General features: G+C 38.3%; 1 protein-coding gene across 3 annotated transcripts in view; it reads left to right on the plus strand.

Moving 5' to 3' along the window:
* Positions 1-21,905, plus strand: part of A1CF (APOBEC1 complementation factor) — an 88,058-nt gene that overhangs the window by 43,309 nt on the left and 22,844 nt on the right. For all 3 annotated transcript variants that reach the window (XM_020903631.2, XM_020903632.2, XM_020903633.2), the window contains 4 exons: positions 3,978-4,112; positions 5,900-6,030; positions 11,089-11,327; positions 17,910-18,074. In XM_020903631.2, the coding sequence (XP_020759290.2) occupies positions 3,978-4,112; positions 5,900-6,030; positions 11,089-11,327; positions 17,910-18,074 (670 nt within the window). The remainder of the gene's footprint in view (positions 1-3,977; positions 4,113-5,899; positions 6,031-11,088; positions 11,328-17,909; positions 18,075-21,905) is intronic.

A 21,905-nucleotide genomic window follows, 5' to 3' on the forward strand; every position in this document is an offset into this window, starting at 1 on the left:
TTTCAGTTGCTGTTACTATTATGGGCAAGTATTAGAAGTAAACTCTGGCTGATTAAGCAGAAAAGTTTATTAAAAGGGTACTGGTTTCTAGAAATTTTGGATTTGGAGAACTAGATTCAAGAGTAAAAAAGATATAAGCTTTTACGAAAAATATATATATAAATATATATGCACGTATAACTGAATCACTTTGTTATATAACTAAAACTATTAATAACAGAACATTGGAAATCAACTGTTCCAACTTTAAAAAAATATAATAATATTAAAACAAAATAATTTCAAAAAGGGTAAATTCTTAGAAATGAAACCCAGAACCACACACAAGTCTGGAATGGTAATAAGACATATCCACCGTCAATGCTAATATTGGCACCATGACAGTTTCTGCACCAGAACCCAATTTAACTTTATTATAACCAGAACTATCCCAGCTACAAGGGACACTAGAGAAGCAAGTATCTGGGCATTTTTAACTCTTACAGGAAAAAGGTAGTTTTGCCCAGATTTCTCAGATGTAGTCAAAGATCAGATACCAGGTGGCCCAAATTAACTCAGTCTGCTTGTCTTTCAAGCTAAGATTTATTGCTCAGAATCATGTATTAAAGGTTGGATGGTTTTAACCAAGGTGAAGAAGATGGTATATAAAATTTCTTAAACTCTTTGTGGTTCCTTCATGAAAGGGCTTAAAATATCTGTGGCAGAAGGGACTTCCAAATACTCTTAACATAACTGAGTTATGGGTAAGCTCAGTATTCAGTATCTAAATTAAAGACACTGGATTTATAGTTAGAAATTAGGTCTTTATTTTGAAATTTATATAGTTGAAGATTTTCATCTATTTATATGTGACATTCACATCTTTGAATGGAAAAATCAAAGATCCCAGAGTTTAATGTACATTCTCTCATAGAAAACAAAAACCTGTATTTTTTAATCTCTAACTATTTATACATGTATGCTGCTGGAAGAATGCACCCATAAGAAGGACATCAGCCAGGAGAGGAGGAGCAGCTCTAACTGTGCTTTATCTATTTTAAACTCAACTATAAACATGTTGCCTAAAATACCTGCAATTCAGCTTCCAACTGTCCAAGTAATGGACAGCTATTCTAACCCCATGACTAATGCCCAGAGCCTGTCTTAAACTGGCCTGGACCTCCACTAATTGGTTCATTCTGAGCCCAGTGGGTTGTTCATAGGGCAAATCTCCCCCAGTGTCTGAACTTCATGGCATCTCTGCACCAGTCAGACTCTTGGCAATTCCCCAAAATACTCTTGGTGTTACAGAAACAACAGAATTAATAATCTCTCCTAATCAATCATTTTGACTCATAATCTCATGAGTTCTCCGATATATATGATACACACAAAACAGTTTGGTGACATTTTTAGCAATAGCAAGAAACTTGAGGAGGAAATTCTAAAGGTCAATCTGCTGGTTGCCTATTTATTTTCAAGCTATCAAAACTTGTCAAATGAGAAATTCTGGAATAGCCACTTCACTATTATGCAATGAAAGTTTGTTTCCTTAGGTCAAATAATACAAATATTGCCAAGTTTATACTAAATTTATTCCAATAATCCATTGGGAAGTATATCTCCAGATACTTAAATAGAAATGGCCTCAGAGGGATCTGTGTCAATTCAGCAGTAACAGTCAGTCCTAGGAGGTGGACTATAGAATGGGCAATAGAAATATTTCTCTCTGTAAGAAGTAGGTATGAGATATGTTCTTTCCAAAATTTGTGTAGTAAAATGATTGGAAGTTGGAATGATTTTAAAAGCAACAGAGAGTCTGCAATTTAATGGCATGACAATTTTTTCATAAATAAGTAACTGAATATATGAATCTAAGTGAATAGGCTTTCATATAACAAAGCAAAATATAGCAGAAACTAAGCTGATAGACTCTGACACTAGACTGCCTGGCTTTAAATTCTGACTCCCCACTTCCCAACCACAGGATCTTGGCAAATTAATCTTTTGCGGGCTTCAGTGTCCTCTGTAAAATCAGGATAGTCATAGTCCATAATCTATAATACTGTTTGAGAATTAGAAGAGAGACTGGTATGTAGTAAGCACTATATAGATATTTGTTAAGTAAATAAAAGCTTTAATATGTCTCCAAAAATATCAAATTTATTTTTTAGGAAATTCTTGGTTGAGACATAGCTCATTGAATTCTTAAGTTTTTTCCTATAAGTATAAAACAGTTCATTTCTCAGATTTCTCAGTGAAAGCTTTTTTAATGAATAATCCTAAAAGAATATAGGGGAAGGAAAAAAAATACAAGAACTCTTGAGGCAAATATTTCCATGTTTATGGAATAAAATGAGAAGCACCTACTTATTTATAGCAAAAAGTAATCAAGGCAACGTAGAATACCTATATGACATCTTTTTAATTTAAAGCAACACGATTAAATTATTAGGAATTTTAAACATGATTACAATTAAAGACATTATTTAAATACCATAATCCAAAAAGCTTTTGTATTATCAATTATAAAATAATTGAGAAAGTCTCAAGTTAGTATTCACAAAGATTTAACAGTGAAACTAGAAACTGCTTCACTTTGATTTTTAACAAACAACTACCATGTAGAACAATGTCCTTCAATAACTAAAATGTGTCTTTTAGAAATATACGTAGAAAAATATTTGGAAAGGCAGACAAACAACAACAACTGCTTCCACAAACAGGTAGGGTGACACATTGAGAAATTTTTCTTTTTTACTTTATACATTACCATGTTTTTTCCAACAACATGTATCATTTTATGGTATAAAAATTTTTAAGTAATCATGGTAGAAGTTAGTAATGAATACAGACATTTGGTCCCTTACATTTTCCTTTTTCCAAAAATCACAATAAAGTATAACAACAAAGAGCTCTGGCTATGCCTAAGTGAAGAGTAAATTTATCCCTCTTTAGCAAATGAACTGTCAGCTCAGAAGTGGTGGATTAGGCCTATCTTTCACTTTGGGGCCCCTGAAGTTATTTTTAGGTCATTAACTTTCAGACAAATAAAGACAGCACTGGCAGAAAACCTTGTGTTACTCCTCCCTGAAAAGGATATTATATAGCTGATTCACAGTGTTGTATAGCAGAAACTAACATAACTTTGTAAAGCAGTTATATTCCAATTAAAAAAAAAAGGACACTGAATTTACCAACGGTCTTTTTATGACAAAGGAAAAAATAGAAGCTAATTATACTTGGGCTGAGAACAGCATTGTTTCCCCACAAAGATCCAACATTAGTGAACACCTCTCACCAGTCTCGTCAATTTCAAAGACAGATTTAAGTCCCTCACTGGGGATTTCCCAAATTAGCCAGTTCCAATGGTAACCTTCATGATATTTCTAATTAGGGGTTCACATTGCCTTGCTAATGAAACAATCTCAATCTAGGCAGGCAAGAAGAGGATTAGTAACTATTGAATATGTATCACAAGCCAAGACCTGTGCCATGCACATCCGATATATTATCTTCTTTAATCAAAAACTGATTATGTCTCCACTTTGTAGATGAAAAACACTCAGGATCTGAGAAGTCAAGACATTTGTCCAAAAGCCCACAGCTAGTGGATCCTAGAGGCAAATAGTCCAGGACCAGAACCCTCAGAGACTTCAACATTAAATCAGAACCCCAGATTCAAATTATGGTCAGATTCTTTGATGATCAGGCATTGGTGAGTTTGAATGGCAATCAAAAAATAATGATGACCCCTTATATTTGTCCAGCACTTTATAAGTTTTCACTGTGCTTATCTGCAGCAAGTCCCTGAAGCAAAGACCATGGTGTTAAAATCCACATTGAGGAGACTTCACTTTTTATCTGACCAGTCTACTACTATTACTTGTCAATAAGCATCTTCCTTATTAAGAAATGATTTTGAAAATGCTCAAGGAACTCAAACTAAAGATTGTATTGCTTTTTTCTCCCTCCTATACCCCATATGGAATTTGCAGGAAAATGGACAAAGAAAATACGGTGGTCCCCCACCTGGTTGGGATGCTGCACCCCCAGAAAGGGGCTGTGAAATTTTTATTGGAAAACTCCCCCGAGACCTTTTTGAAGATGAGCTTATCCCACTATGTGAAAAAGTGAGTCTGAAGATGATTTTTTTTTAATCTTTTAAGGAAAAAGATACTATTCTCTTCACCTCGCTTTCACCCTCATTTTTCTTGGTCAGTGATGGTTTCTTTTCCAATTGCCATTTCTCAATCATGGACAAAGTTAAAACCTTCCTAGCTATTAGTGATTTGCCTCTAATTATCAATGTCTTGAATTGTCTCTGCTCTATTACTCACAGCTGAACTACCATTGCTGATGACTTTTAAACTGTACTTCAACCCCCCATCTCCACTGGCAAAGCCATCTTACTGCAAGCTCAACATATCTGTCAGTCTAGAACAACACTACAACCCGTCTAAAATAAGCTACTGCTTCAACTTGAAATGTTACTAAGGTTTTATAAAGTATAAGACTGTCACATTAAAAAAATGTGTATGTGTTAGTCATGGCTCAACCATGTACCTGTATATACTGATCCAGAATGAAAAGATTTCTTTCTAAAAATTTGAATGTGATGAGCAAGATTAATAACATGGTTTTTCAAAGTTATTACATAATTGAGGAATAAATTTCCTCAGTTTTAACTCTAAATTATATTTTGTTACTGAACCCAAAGTTAAAGTGAAAATACAAAACTGACGTTCTTGATAATTTACCAGGTGGTGTTTAAAACAATCACATTCCTAGAAAATGTAGTGAAAATGAGAGTTTAGCTATTTCTTTTCCTAATGCCCAAATCAGCTGTGTGTGTGTGTTTGTATGTGTGGAATTCAGCCTGTTTCAGAACTACTTTTAATTTTATACAAACAACATCAATTGGCACATGCACAAATTATGAGGATTTCATCCTGTAAGAATCTTATATACTGAACGTGAAAATAAGTGCCAAAGCCACCTGAAATGCAGATGAAACATGCTTGAACTTTTTTCTAATGAGCCCAGGAGAAAGGTGTCCATCACCAAATACCTGGGGTGGCGTGGGGTGGGGCTGAGCTGATGGGGAGCCACCACTGCAATAATAGCATTTGCTGAATAACGCCTCTTCTCACACATGTTCCTCGCATCTGTGTCGGCCATCCTTTTACAGCAACCAGCAATAATGAACTACTGTATCTGGATTATGGAGAATAGTTGGGGAAGCAGGAGAGAGTAGTATAGAGGCAAAGCAGGAGCTGCACCGAGGGACAGAGGGAGCGCCCGAGGCCATGGAGGTCTGGCCCCGGATCAGTTGCATTAACACTAGCATTTGCCTTCCACCTACAGATGCCTCCAGCCCTACAGAAAACAGAGCTTCCCAGACCATCCCCTGAAACACACTGCTCTGTTCACCTTTGTATCGTGGTTGGGGGAAAGATAGCAAATAAGTCAGTTTTGCAATGTTCCAAATAAATGTTCCTAGTTTTGGTTTTTAAACACTAAGGGTAGAGTACAACCAAGTAAAGATAAAACTATGGAGACTTCAGAGGTCAATGTAGAGAATAAGGACAAATCTATCGAAAAATTGTACTTCTGATGACAAATGTGTTTTCTGGTCCCTAAAACAGTGTATAAATCCCCAGATAATTGTGTGATGAAAGGTCACTTGCTCTGTCAAAAATATATATATTCTGGCAACTCAGGCTGAAATGCCACTTGCACATGTTTTATTTATCTTGACTTTGCCGATGAGTCAGAAGACAAATTTGAACCCAGCATGAAAACATGTGAACCATTCATATGGGATGCAAATACCAAATGTGGTAGAGGGAGACTTCACAAAACATTGTGTGTGTGTATGTGTGTTTAAATATGAATTCTCTCTTTTCATTACTTGTAGATTGGTAAAATTTATGAAATGAGAATGATGATGGATTTTAATGGCAACAATAGAGGCTATGCATTTGTAACATTCTCAAATAAACAGGAAGCCAAGAATGCAATCAAGCAACTTAATAATTATGAAATCAGGTAAGATCTATCTCTTCCAGATTAAAAGTGAATCAATGTACCTTTATCTATTCTTCTATCAAGGTTATCTATATTTTAGTATATGCAAAAGATAGCCAAAATCAGGGGGAAAAATAGGTTAGTTTTTTCCCTTGGAAATTAATTTAATGAAACATTTATTTAGCCAACATTATATAAGGTGCCAGACTAAGTTCTGTAAATTATTCAAAGAAACAAAATTCATTCATTTATCCATTTGATAAATATGTGCTGGCCACTGTTCAAACCATTAGAAGTATCAGGGAACACTGTCCTCCAGTCATAGTAAGCAATTGGATGTATTCAAAAGAGTTTGGAAAAATAAAACCAGGAAACGGGATAAAGCTCTGTGAAGAGGTTGCTGTTCTAACTTGATGTATTTAAGAAAATACAGTTCTGGGAAGCAAAATTTGATCTGAGACTTGAATGAAAAGAATCCACCATGGTAGTCAGACCTAGAGGAAGATCACTGCAGAGGAAGAAAGAGCAACAAGTAAAAAGGGTCTCAAAATGACAGTAAGCGTGATGTTTTAGAGAACAGAAAAAAAGCCAATGTTCAGAACAGAGTGAAGCGAGGAGGGTTGAGGGCAATACAGTTAGCTGGAGAGTCATATTTCTCTTTAAGAATCTGGATTTCAGTCTAATAAAAGGGGAAATCACAGAAGAGTTTAACTAGAGTCATACTTTTTAAAACATTCCTCCAGCTATTAAGGACCCAGGGTAAGGACTAAAAGGGGGAAAATCAGTTCCAAGGCTGCCACTGTGTCTAGAACGAGGCAGGAAATGCTGGTGGCTAGACAAAGGGGCTGGCTAGTGGTGTAGGTGGTAAAATGGCAGATGTGGGAGATATTTTGGAGGTTGAATAGACAAGACTGGCTAAGTATTGGATTTAGAAGAAAATTGGATTTTGGTCGAAGTTTCTCTGGATGTGATAGTGTCATTGAGATGCAACAGGCTGGGAGAATAGCAGGAACACATGAAGCGCTGTTTGGGACAGGCGACACCTGAGATGAACATTACATGTCCCAGGGAAGACACTGAGGAGATGACTGTGTGACATTAGAGTCAGGCGAATGGTCACGATTGGAGTTTAAACTTGGGGGTCAGCCAAATAAAGGTAATATTTGAAGACTTGAAATTAGCAGAAGGTTCCAGGACACAACTGACCCTATACAGTCAATAAATTGGCAATAGGACTAAACTTCATGAAAATGTCTGAGTTCCAAAACGTAAACTAGAGGGAACTGCCATAAATCCTTTTTTAAGGAAGCCCAGGGTCACCCAGAGCAAAGATTAGTGTACTGAGTGAAAAAGGAATAGCTTGGGCTCAGACAGGTTTCAGTTGAGTGTCAAAAAGTGACTTGACCTCTCTGAGCCTCATCAATTTCCTCATCTACAAAGTGGGAATAATACTTATTTCATAGATTTATTTGGGGATGTTATCAAGACTTTTAAATGTTTAGCCCAGAACATAGTAATAGGTCAATAAATGACAGAAGTCACACATTAGCAACATGAATTCTGAGATGCTATTTTTCATAGGAAGAAAGGAAGACATTCCTTCCTGTAACAGAGTCACATCTTAAAAGTGATGGAATCTGAAATCTGATGAGTACAAAGACAGTAGATTTCCTACCATTATTTTTCTCTCACTTGTTATAGGCCCAAAATAAGTTCCACATTATCCCTGTAATTGTGTAAGTCAATCGACTACTGGATCATTTTTCTTGGCCACAATGGGATTGACTGGACTTGGCAGCTGCTACTGGTCTAGTCATTCAGTCTCAAGACTGGATTCTAGAACAGAGTCTTAGAAAAAACATAAAGGAGACTCCCTCAACATATGGCTCCAGGGATCCAAAAGACTTCTGCTATGTGCAGAATTTGGGGGGATGAGAATCAGGAGATCTGCAGTCTAGTCCGGATTCCTTGGAACAAATCCTTTGACCTCTTTCAGCATCACTGTTATGCCATCGTGTGATCACACAGAGTTATTCTGGGCATCCATCATATTAAATAATACATACCAAATTGTTTCAGAAAGGACTATAAAAAGCTATATCCTAGTATAGCTTTTGATATTAGTTATATGTTCTCAGGAATTAAAGGATTCTCCATTCCTTGATCTCTCATGGTATCTGGATATCTTGACAGTCAGAATTATTGCCAAAAGAGCTTTTAAATTGAGATGGATGTAGAATTGACTGTGTAGGGAATCAATAGTATTTGCTGGATGTCCTTAGCATACTGTTACACACTGGAGCCTGTCAATACTTTTTGAAAATAGATAGGGTATGAACAATAAGCACGATCCACTGAGAAATAATACTCTCCTCTGTGAATTTCAGTGTCTTCATCTGTAAAATAGAAATAAAAGTATCTGTACCTCATGGGGGGGCATAATGAAAAAAAAAATAGAGATAATGCACGTAAAACTCAGTGCCTGACATGTCAGATGCTCTATAAATGTCTGCTGATGGTTATGGTGATGACAGGAGGAGGGTGAGAAGGAAGAGGAGAAATATGACAAAGTATTTGGAAAGAGAACAGTGGTGGCCAAAATTCTGAAGTTCAGGTTGGATGCCAGAAGCAAGGTGAAGGCACAGAGTGACTTTAAATTTTAATGAGTGGGATAAAGGGAATGTGAAATAGTTGAATAGACACCAGATCCTCTTTGCCTGGGTCCTGCCAGAGAGAGAACCTTTCCTGTAGAGAGGAGAATAACCTGTGCTTTGTTTTTAGCCACTATCTCTCAGGAGGTAGATAAAGCTCTTATCTGGAAAAGACTCACAGTTGTCTTGTCACCCTCCTCATCATCAAATATCCCCTGGGTATCTTCTAAATGCCTGGCTTCTGGTGACATTAAAGTCATGCCCTCAGCTTTTGAGCGATAGTTTTTCATCTCCAAACAATTTTTGAGAAAGTGAAAGTGTTAGTCGCTCAGTCATGCTGGACTCTTTGTGACCGCATGGACTTCAGCCCATCAGGCTCCTCTGTTCATGGGATTTTCCAGGCAAGAATACTGGAGTCGGTTGCCTGACAAATCACACAGCTCTGAAAACAGGATATGGAGACTCCAGGCTCCCCCTCCTGGTAACTGATAAGACCAGCCCTTTAATGATCAATAATATATTTTCTAAATAAATAATATCTTGAAGCAAAAGGTTTAAGTTGTTTTTTTAAAAAAAACTGAAAGTTCGTTCTATCAACTCTTTCACCTCTCCAGAAAAACCACATTCCTAGGACAATGTTCACCAAATAGAGACAGACCTATCACAGGTCTGATATGCAGTTTTTGATTCTTCAGCAGAGCACAGACCCTGGTCAAACATCTGCCACACAACTGAGAACCACTAGAAGCAAGAATTAAGAGCAATCTCCCTCTTAAGCACTTTTTATTCCTAATGAATGAGTGGTTTCTGTTAAGGGAAATTTACCCATTTTTAATAATTTTGTGTTATTACAAAAGTCACATAGCCTAACACACAACACACAAAAACAGCCAAAAAAAAAAAAGTAATAAAAGTTCAAACCATTCCTTCATTGCCCTATTGCCCAAAGATAATAACTATGTTGAATTTTTATAGTCATTCTACACTTTCTATACAGTTTTAATCAAAGTGGCTTTCTCATATGCTCATTTTATAGTCTTTTTTTCTTAACCCAACAGCACAGAGTGAACTGGTGTTTTCAACTATCAGATACTCTCCTATGTTACTGTGTTTATTGATTACAGAGCATTCCAAGTTACGAATTCTCATCTTTTATTTAACAGTGCATCTCAGCCAGGAGCAGTATTGTCTACCCTAAGGGATACGAGATGGTGAAGAGGTTTTCTTGGATGACCTAATGGTATTTAGTGGGTGAGAACTAGGGAGGACAAACACACCACAGTATACAATGAGGAAATATCCAGCCCTAGCATCAATGTCATCTCAGCTGAGATACATTAAACCAGTTCTCTATGATGGAATATTTTGCTCATTTCCAATTTGGGAGAGATTTTAAATAGTAGCAGTGAATAACTTTACACAAAATTCTAGTGCTCATCTCTACTTCTAAGGACACTCCCCCTAGAGGGCCATTATATGGCCTAAGGTTTCCCACAATGAAGATATTTTTTATGCATTTTGCCAAATGCTCCTGGAAAAGTTGAACCGACCTCATCTTGGATAACGTACCCATCAACTTGCTAAGAAGCAACACTGTACAGTGTGAGAAACGGGGATTGAATTGAGCCCAGAGGCCAATTTTATATCTTAAAACCTACAAAATTTTAAGCAAGTCATTTCACTTCTTGGAGTCTCAAGTTCTTCAACTGCAAAATGGAAACAATACCTATTTTGCCTCTCTCACATTCTCCTTGTATCAATCAAATATGATAATATGTGAAAATCAATTCTGTATATGGCCTATCTTGAATAGTGACCTTGTCAGAGTAGCTTCTATTTGGTTGAAAAAGAAAGGGAGCACCAGGGGTTGCAACCTCAGACACCTTCAGGGCAGCCAGGCAAGTTACACGTGTAGGTTGGGCCAGGTGTAAAGGCCTCAGGACTGGTGATATATTAATATTTGGGAGGGCTGAGGATTGGCAATAGCTAGGGAATTTACAATGAGTCTAAAGATAGAAGATACTACTCAGCTTCAATTGTTTTTCTTTTTTAAGATAGCAATGGGGAGCTGCTACATAGCACAGGGAGCTCAACTCCCGGCTGTGATGACCTAGGGGGTGGCATAGAAGGGCGTGCGGAAGGCTCAAAAGGGAGGGGATATGTGTATACATATGGCTAATTTGATTTCTTGTACAGCAGAAACTAACACATTGTAAAGCAATTGTACTCCAATTTAAAAAAATTTTTTTAAAGCAGAATTTCTCAAAAGCAGTTACCACTCTCCAAAAGCAATCTAAAACCCTAAAGGTAGCCAAACATCACACATTCACAGACCATAAAAGTTCCAAGGCCAGACGCGTTCGACTTCTGTCTTACACCTTAACCACACAGGGATCCTCACCAATCAAAACACCTGCTCTTTTGGCAGAAATGGGCGCCTCTTAGGGGTCTGTGCCAGTGTGGACAACTGCCGATTGTTTGTCGGGGGAATCCCAAAGACCAAAAAGAGGGAAGAAATCTTATCAGAGATGAAAAAGGTCACCGAAGGAGTCGTGGATGTCATCGTCTACCCAAGCGCTGCAGATAAAACCAAAAACCGCGGCTTTGCCTTCGTGGAGTACGAGAATCACCGCGCAGCCGCCATGGCCCGGAGGAAGCTTCTCCCAGGTGAGAACCATCCTCAGAGAGGAGGCTTCACTGCCTCCTGCCTGCTTCCGGCCGCTGGGCTCCTTAGCAAAGGAAGCAAAAGCCTGCAGTCCGTTTCTGCTCTTTATCTCTCATTAGGTAGCATTTTAAACTCTCCGTCTTTCTTTTCTCACAGTTAATTCTGTTCCCTAGAGTTTTCCCAGATTAGCTTCTGAAAACTATTCACTCTGTGTATTAAATCCAATACACATGCACAGGAGAAATCTAGAACCTCGAGCTATAGAAACCCTGTACTGAATTTTTAAACTGAAGAATCTCCTTAAATTTATCAATCAACAGGTATCTTTATGTATCATTTTCATTATCAGACTTATTAGAAATAAGGTATATTATCCATCAAAATGAAGAAATAATAAATATGCAAGTGAAACATTATCCCAATGACAATTAAGTGGCATACTTTTATTATGACTCCCTAGTAGCATCACTGACTCAATGGACATGAATTTGAGTCAACTCCTGGAATTGGTGATGGACAGGGAGGCCCGGCCTGCTTCTGTCCAGGCAGTTGCAAAGGATTGGACACGACTGAGCAACTGAACTAAGTGTCTAATAATTTGTAATTTCAGGAATTAGAAATAATAGATTTCCATAAAAGGACACCTTAGTTAGGTGCTATAAAAACAAGGTAGGTCCTGTCTGAGCTACAACCATAAATTCCTAGGCTTAGAAAGTTCCACCAAGACACTGTCTCAGTCAGATCAACTTAGGAAAAATTATTGAAAGTCTTGTGCTTATTTTAATATATTTGCCAAAACTTACACAAAGTAAGGTATTGAAATGAATTAACATTAAAATGATAAGGATTTCGAGAATAACTGATTGAACACACTGGATTCAATGCTTCTCTTAAGAACTATGGAAGACCACCTTAATTTGAAACAAAGCAAAACAGCAATAATACCTAGATGTATGCTGCCCTATACACATTCTTAAAAAATACTAACAGGATTAGCTCTCTGAAAATTTTCAAAATTGAAATATGGCTTCTGAGTTTGAGGAATATTTTTTAATACTATGAAGGCAGCTTAAAGTGAAAAATATGAGCTAGCCCCCAAAATTGCTGAATCTATTGAGGTGGATATTTTTATATCTAAAGTAATATTCATAAATTTTGTACAAGTAGTCCACGGGGTCCTCAAGAGTTGGACACAACTCGGTGACCGAAGAACAACAACATTAGTATTATAAAACACAGGAAAGGGAAATTTTACAAAGATTAGGGAAGATGAAATCAATATTTAAAATTTAACAGTAAAAATGTTTTGTCCTGAGAGGTGAATAGGTTCAACATGGAAGCGTCCATTAAAAAGTGAACAGTCAAAAAAAAAAAAAGAAGTGAACATAAATTCACTACCCAGTGTTCAAGGTGCCTGACTCATAGGGGCATAGAATCACTGAAACTCCTCACACTTCTTACCAAGCCTGTCAGTGACCAGAACTTAATATTTTACTGTCCTCTTCAACACCAACAGTTCTGCTGTCGAAAAGCCCCTCATTTCCATCATGTTCTTGGGCCATCATTGTAGACTAAACACATATATGCCCAACTTTGGGTTATTTTTTTTTTTATCAAGGTCTCCTAATTATTCTCTCAGCTCTGCTTTCTCTTCAATGGACCCCACCTTCAACCGACTCCATCCTGAAGGTTACCATCAAAGCAGTGTTCCTAAAATATCCCATCATCCTTTCTTTTACATAGCAGAAATTCAGCCTCTCCTTGTTAACAGGATGAATGTTGTCACTCACTCATTAGTTAAAAAATATTATTTGAACTGTCTTGTTGCTGCATATGAGATAAAGCGTAAACCTCTGAGCCTGTCATTCAAGGCCTTTCACTCAGGGTTCCAGTTCTTTTCAAACATATTTTGTACCTTCTGTTTCCCAATAAAAACCCCTCCTTTCTCTCAGGACAAACTCAGTGTCCTAGACAACGTCTTGCTCATTTTGTATCCTTTATTCCCAATGCTGTATCTCCTACTAGAATGACTTACCCTTTCCCCTCTCTCCTGACTCACTGATTCTAAGGCCCAGCTTAGCCATCACTTTGCGAAGAAACCAGCTTACACTGTGGCAGCCCACACTAATTATTTTCCTCTTTTATTACCTGTACAGATATATACAATCATTTGGGAGAGGTAGCGGGAGAATGGCAGTGAAAGAGAATCCAAAATAGGAGAAAGGGTTTTCAGAAGTCAACCAGTGTTCCTGGGGAATTAAAACTTCCCATCAGCTTCCTCTCTTCAAAGAAAACAGCATACCAAGTCACAGAAAAAGCCTCCGTCTCTACCTGAGTTGAGCCGACTAGTCGGGTCAGGGCTGAGCACCTAGGCTGCAAGAATTCTCAAGCACCGTGTTAAGCTTCCACCCAAGATCCTGACTCTTCCCTATGATTCTCTGGCCAGGAGGCAGCAAGAGAGAGGCAGCCCCACTCTCTCCAGGTGTTCCTCATTTCCTCACTATCTAAGGCTGCCCTCCTGACTCTTTAATTAGCCTCAGCTGTTGGAGTCCATTGGATTTAAGTTAGAGTGCCTCAGCAGCAGCCTAACAAGATGCAGCAAATAAGCCAGTCAGAGCATACTATTTTATTTCTACGAAAGCCTGAGAGTAAAATCTGTTAACCATTTGGACCTCACCGGTTAAAGGACAAAAACAGGATTTCTGTAATGGGCAATCCTCTGGAGAGCCTGGTTTGAAAGGATAAGGAGATCTTTCAGACACATGATAAGCGAGGACCACAGGAAGCTTTTCCTTCTTAATTGATCCAGACTTGAGACAGAGAGAAAACTGTGGTCTGAAGTGGTGTATTGACTCTCCCTCTCCCCCACTACCTTCTCAACAGTAGCAACTCTCTCCTGACACTGCGTCTTTGCTGAGGCATATATGGAGCAAAGGTGATGCATCCAACACAGAGTTTATCAAAGCATTCTAAGGATGCTCTGAAAGAGAGTTCCAAGAGTGCTTTTTCCATTTTAGTCTCCATCAGAATCACTTGGAGGGCTTGTTAAAGGACAGTGCTGGAGGCCCCACCACCAGAGCTCCTGATTCAGTAGGTCTGGGGTGGTTTGTTTTGTTGTTTTTTGTTAGTTGCTAAGTCATGTCAGATTCTTTGTGACCCCAGGTTTGGTGTGGGACCTGATCATTTGCATTTATAACAAGTTGCCAAGATGCAACTGCCCCTGAGACCTCAAGCTTGAAATTTGATCATTTAAATCAAGGACTGTCCATGGTGGGCTACAAATTTGAATCATCTAAGAAGGCTTTAGGATTTTATTTATTTTATTTATGGCTGTGCTGGGTCTTCATTGCCGCATGAGGGCCTTCTCCAGTTGTGGCGAGCGGGGTCCACTCTCTCATTGCGATGCCTGGGCTTCTCATTGTGGTAGTTTCTCTTGTTGCAGAGCATGGGCTCCAGGCATGCAGGCTTCCATAGTTGCAGAACACAGGCCCATGAGTGCTGGGTCAGTCAGTACTTGTGACACACAGGCTTAGTTGTTCTGTGGCATGTGGGATCTTCCTGGACCAGGGATCAAACCCATGTCCCTGCTTTGGCTGGTGAGTTCTTTACCACTGAGTCACCAAGGAAACCCTTGAGGAGGTTGTTAAACAATGCCAGTATCCAAATCAATCTCTAATCAATTAGAGATTCTCTGGAAGCAGAGAGAAGCATTGAGGCACTGATATTTTTGTGGACTTCCCTGGTGGCTCAGATGGTAAAGCATCTGCCTACAATGTGGGAGACCTGGGTTCGATTCCTGGGTTAGGAAGATCTCCTGGAGAAGGAAATGGCAACCCACTCCAGTATTCTTGCCTGGAAAATCCCATGGACAGAGGAGCCTGGTAGGCTATAGTCCATGGGGTTGCAGAGTCAGACATGACTGAGCAACTTCACTTCACTCACTCACTCACTGATATTTTTAAGTTTTCAAGGTAATTCTATTGTGGCGCCAAATTTTGTGATCCACTGCTATATCCATCAACTGATGATGTTAGGCTTTACTTGCACGGGAAATATAGGAAAACCTGGGGAATGACTCAGGATAGAAACATTTATTAAGCATCTACAATGCACATTGTTTTCTTCTAAAGGACAAGGGAGATTCTAAAAAAAACATCATTTGTAATTTGATACCATTTACATTAGACTCAAAGAACACATATTCTTTATAAACTATACATCTCCAAAATAGACCAAAAACTATCAAGAGGAAAGTACATTATTGAATTATCATTTAAAAGTGAAAATTCTCCCTTCCATGCATTATCTTCTTGGTCTTCACAACAACCTTAATGAGTAGGTATTTTTTATTATCCCAGTTTTACAGATGAGGAAAGTGAAGCTAGAAGGGTTGTTTCCTGGCCAAGATCATTGATCTGATTATGGAACCTGTCTGACTTCAAAGTTCATATTCACAAATCACTTTCCAATACTCATTTTCACAGGAATGTTTATGGAAATCACTGTTTCCAGCATCCATTCCCACTTCTATCTATTTTAACCTTTTCCACATCCTCAGGCTTATGAATGACTTAATGTGGTCTCAGTCTTGGTAGGCAAAAGTCAATGAACTAGAATAGTGTTCTCAATTTTGGATGAATTAACTGAGATGCTTTTCAAAATCCTGAAGACTGGGCCACTTAGATCAGAATTTGGAAGAAGGATGCTGGGATTAGAGATGAGGCAATTCCTAGGGGAAAATCAAAAGCCTTGGTCGCAGTATTTTGGGATGTCCTTATTAACACTCCCACTATGGCTCATTTCAAGCTACCAAGGGGACATCAGTTGACTCAAAAAAACTCTGAAAATTGAACAGTCTATCCCTGCAGGTAGAAAGGAACTCGGTCCAGCAAATCCAGTAGAACCCATGTTTTTTTAAGCTCTTCTACTGTGGGGTCAAGACTAAGAACCACTTAGCTACAGAAACCAGAGTCACTTGGGAACCTTAGGAATCTTGGGATAAGACCTTTAGCAAAGTCTATGTAAAGCACAGAAAAGCAAGGGAATGGTACAAAAAGGGAGGGAAGTATAGAAGGGGAGTGGAAGGCGGGGGGCGGAGAGGAAAGAGGATGCTGGACAAAACTGTCGTCTAGGATGCAAGGAAGAACTGGAAGAGTAGGAGACAGCCTCCCCGGGATTGGCTGACTCATTAGGCCGCATCTATCTTTTGTTTGGGTTTTAGACTATCAATGCCACAGATGCTTTCATTGACTGCTTTTTAAAGGATAAAAAGATGCATTTTGATTGACCATAATTGCCTTAAACATGTAATAATTAAACAACTAAACTCTTACCAATACTGAGGATTTCTGATTTTACTTTTCTCACACTTTTTATTGCTTCCAGGATATCACTTGTTCCAAAACTAATAAAAAATAAACATATTTCCAATCAAACTTGGAAACTGAGTTGACCCTCACTCTCTCTTATCACTTCAGCGTGGATCTTCACTATATAGGGGGACAAGATTGAGTACTGAAAAGCAACAGGGAGCAGGGGAGAAGTATAGTGGGGCTGGGCAACGCATAAAAGTTCATTTCCTTATCTGTAAGCCTGAGAAAGTCATACTCCTCCCCACAGAGTTACTGTGAGAAGTCTCTGTGAGACAGAATATGGGAAACATAGAGTGCAAGACACTCAATTAATCACAATTATAGAAACACCAAAATATATGTAGGATACCTCTTTAAGATGAGTTCAGTTTCCCATCATAGAATCTACCATTGCTCTTCATCTTAATTTGGAAACATAATAATTTTTTCTATGTTCTGGCAAACAACTAGGAGAGAATCCTGTTGATCAGAGCTCTGAGTATAAGGGACAGATAATGTACCTGAGCCCTACACACCTTTCACATGCACCATTTTTTTTGGACAGTTCTCTGGTGGTACTTGATCACAAAGATTCTAGTGACCTTTCTAATGCTTCATGAAGCTAGACTCTATGTCTGAGCCCTAAATTCACCCTTTTCCTTTCTCCCCTTTTTGCCATCTTCAGTGACTACCTTCACCCTGTGAGAACTGTTCTAAGATCCAAACATGACATCAGCTGCCTCCTTTCTGTTCCACTTCAAATCATGTTCTAGTTCCCTTGATACCCAATCATTACAGTAAGCCACTTGTCATTCAGAACTCATTTCTGTGTGTGAGTGTTTAGTTGCTAAGCTGTGTCTGACTCTTTGTGACCCTCTGGACCGTAACCTGCCAGGCTCCCCTGTCTATGGGATTTTTTCAGGCAAGAATATGAGAGTGGGTTCCCATTTCCTCCTCCAGGGTATCTTCTTGACCCAGGGATTGAACCCACATCTCATGTCTCCTGCATTGGCAGGTGGGTTTCTTTACCACTAGTGCCACCTGGGAAGCCCAGAACTTGCTTATAGCTAGCTCTTACCTGAAATGCCTTTTAAGATCAACCATCACCTCTTTTAATATTAGTACTCTTGCTCAATCAACATCTCAAGGTTCAATTTAAAAGGCCATTTTAGTATGAACTGAGATGATGTCCTAATTTCTATATAATTAATCATATCTGATCTTTCTCAACAGGAAGAATTCAGTTATGGGGACATCCTATTGCAGTAGACTGGGCAGAACCAGAAGTAGAAGTTGATGAAGACACAATGTCCTCAGTAAAAATCCTGTACGTAAGAAACCTAATGCTGTCTACCTCAGAAGAGATGATTGAGAAAGAATTCAATAATATTAAACCAGGTAGGACATGACAGACAGGATCACTTTTTCAAAATATATTTAAAACACTTCTGCTTGAGCTGACTTCCCGTAACTTTAAATAAGATAGCTTTCACGTATCATTCTCATAATCACATACAGACTATTAAAACTATATTTCTACCTTTGGATTAGAAAATGTGGATGTAAGGTTCTACAACATTTATCAATATTATAATTTTACACGCTTATGTGTGATTACTTAATACATATTTCCTTCACTGAACTATAAATTCCATGAGCTCTTTTTCTGTTGTCTCCTCAGCTCCTATCTCTGTGCCCGGGACTTGGTTGATGTTCAATAAATATTTACTGTGGTAATGAATGCATGACCATAACTAAAGATCTAATGCAGGTTTCTAAACCTCAGTGTTTTTGACATTTTTGGCCAATAATTCCTGGCTGTGGGGGTCTGTCCTGTGCATTCTAGAATGTAATGTTTTGCAATTTTCATAACCAAAAATGTCTCTAGAAATTTTTGTGCCTGGGAGAGCAAATTGCCCCCAGTTGAGAACCACTGGTCTAATGGAATATGATTATGACTCTAGATGCCTAAGAAAGGAAGTAACAGCTTGTTCTAGAAAGCTCATTTGAGTGAATAGAAAAGAAAAAGGATGGTGGAGGAGAACTGATTACTCTTCATTTTGTCAATACTTTTCATCGTCAGTTTTAAGTCATGAGATTGACTCCCTATCTCTTTTTCCTCGTATAGGAACTGCAACACTGAGACAGGTAAACATTTTAAGGAACAATGTCCAAACAAATATTTCTCAAAGTCATTTCTGCAGGACACGAATTCTATAAACTATCAATAAATGTTACTTTTAAAAGGGATCCATGGTCTAATAAGTATTCTAACACCAGATTCAGTAAAATTAAAAATTTGTCTGTGGGACTTATCATAGTTCTTAACCTAATTTGCTTTGAAAATCTCCAAAAGAGGAAATGTAGAATGACTCACTTCCCAATTTGAGGGCCATGGATCCCATTTTTTTGGCAGACCATCTTGTGGGATTAGCATCCCTTAGAGCATGTTAGTCTAAGTTTATCACTGTGGTGACATCTCTCCATAAATGAGAATTTCCTAGGTTGTTGATAAACATGGGCCATGATACCATCACCTTAAAACTGCCTGAGAATAATCACTTCACATAATTATGTTGCCTGTTTCTAACTCTGACTGCTTTGTCAAATGTAATAGCATAAATTGATGGTTTATTCTAAAGGTAATTAGTAAGAATCTCTTTTCTCTCTTTTTAAAGATTCACCAGAGACTTGTCATTTTCCACACTTCAGGGGCTCTGCCTTCCTTGCTAATTGAGTATAATGGTGTGTTCAACAACTGCGATGTAGGGTACCTTACTACTTCCATTATTTTAAAGAAACCAGGACCCAGAGCAGATAAGTTGCTTGTCCAGGGCCATACAACCAGAAAGTGGCAGGTTCTGGACTTAAATCCAGGTCTGGTTAAGAGCTTGTCCTTAACAAGTCAAAGACCCCCATGACCTACACATATTCCATTCACCCACTCATTCACTCACCTGTCATTGTTTCAGTAGCTCCTAGGTGCCAGGCACGGTGGGAGGAACTAACAGGTAGGATGTGTGTGTGTGGAAGTAGTTAAACAGCAATGGCAACCTAACTCCTAGGGTTAGGTTGTTTAGAAGTGACATGTAATTGGAGATCTGGAAGTTGATGCAATTGTGAGCATAAAAACTGATATGTGCGTGTATAAACATTGTTCCACCATGACTTAGCATTGACTTTCTTCCTTCCCATAGTGAATAATATTTATTTTGTGTAATTAAAACATTATGCTTAGGGATGGAGGGAGGCAGAAAGGCTGGAATGAGAAACTACTAAAAGGCTGCTTCCTTTCATAGTCACTGGCTATCAGCTTTCTAGTCTGCATGTTGAAGAGAGACAAGTGTCTAGGCCCTTTTAATTATAGTGAAAATAATAAATGCCAGGTCTGTTTCTCTCTGAGGCTGGTGGTATAACTCTTAGGACTCCATAATGATATGTGGTTGCTGCTTCTTGGCACTCTGCAAAAAAAGAAGAAATGAATTGTAGAGGGTTGTCGACTTGCAGACATCTGCTGTATTGGGGGAAAAAAAGAGCTAACCAGTTTCTTTTCCAGTGGAAATGATAAGTTTATACTTACCCAGAAAAATTAGAGAAACAAAAAAATAACTTTTTAAAAATTCTATTGAAAGTTGGATCCCTCAAAGGACCCTGAGTATTCTTGCAAATAATTATCGATATATTATTTTAACCCTTATTAAACTGAAAATATTATATTGCTATTCAGAGAAATAATGATAATTAAAACAAAAACTAGAGCCAGAAAATGTATGTTCTTCCCCAGTGTAGCCTAGAAGTATCTGCTGAAATTCCAATTATAATCATTTTACAAAATCTGATTTTCTTAAAACAGTTTACCTTCAGAATCACCTGAAGGGCTTGTTAAAAGATTACTAAAAAAAAAAAAAAAAAAAAGATTACTGGCCCCACCCACCTGAATTTCATATTCAGTAGCATCACTGACTCAGTGGATATGAACCTAAGCAAACTCCAGGAGACAGTGAAGGCCAGGGAAGCCTGGCATGCTGCAGTCCATGGGGTTGCAAAGAATAGGACATGGCTGAACGACTGAACAACAGTAGGTCTGGGATGGGTCCCAAGCGTTTGCATTTCCATTAAGTTCTGGGGAAGCTGATACCACTGGTCTGAGGACCATACTTTGGGAAATATGACCTTCTGATAGTCTCCCCTTGGGACTGCAGATGTGTTTGTCTTCAGGTAATTCAACAGCTGCTGACAAGTTGATAATGAACAGAGTCATTGTTTTCCAATTCCCTGTATTAGAGTCTTATAGATGACCACTGATATTTTATTGCCTCACCCTCTGCAAAATGATGATCGATCAATAAACAAGAAGAAACATATTAAAATAAGCCATATGGTAAACACCACTGTAAAGAAAACCAGCTTTTATAATTTAAAAAACTCTCACTTTCTAATCTGTCTGCTTAATGAGGTTACATTTTCACATACCATGATTTCTGAAAGCATGTGTGGCTAAACATTATTGTTCAAAAAAACGCAAGCTGATTTCAATATCCGCAAATAGAATTTGAGTATGCCAAAATCTATTATCATCTGAAATGCCACCCAACTAATGTGAATGATAACAGAATATGAGTTGAATAAAATATTTGCTCATTCCAGGAATATTTATTGAATAGCCCCTGTGCACAAAATACTATGCAGGAACTAGATAAGGACAATACCAAGATGCCTCTGGGGGCTAACAGACTAGTGGAGCCGGCTGGAGGATGGCACTGCAGAGTGAATGGGGCAAAGACCTGGAAGGTAGAGGTCCTCACTGGCCCATCTTTTACCTGTTAATACCCAAGAGAAGCACGAAGTTAAGTCACAATAATTACTCCAACCTGACACTGAAGGAATAAAGAGACCATGTTTGCAATGCTGTTAATTACATGTCTGCATGGTTCATGGTCTCAAATACCTTCATTTTCTCAACTTAGCCATATAACTTTGTTCTGTACAACTACTGTCATAAGAAGTAAAGAATCAAATACTGAGGGGGAAAAAGAAGCATCACAATGTTTTAAATTATCTTTACATTAGCACCCTATCATCATTCCAAAGGAAGACAGTTTATAGCCATTGAAACACGTAGCAGGATAGAAACTCAAATTGTCTTCATGACCTTGAATCTAAGAGGGTAAATAAATGAACTTTGACAGTGAGAGGGAAAAAGGAGAAGACATATCCTTTTCTGATCCT

Source organism: Odocoileus virginianus, chromosome 7, assembly GCF_023699985.2.
Source record: "Odocoileus virginianus isolate 20LAN1187 ecotype Illinois chromosome 7, Ovbor_1.2, whole genome shotgun sequence".
In the NCBI taxonomy this organism is placed as follows: Eukaryota; Metazoa; Chordata; class Mammalia; order Artiodactyla; family Cervidae; genus Odocoileus; species Odocoileus virginianus.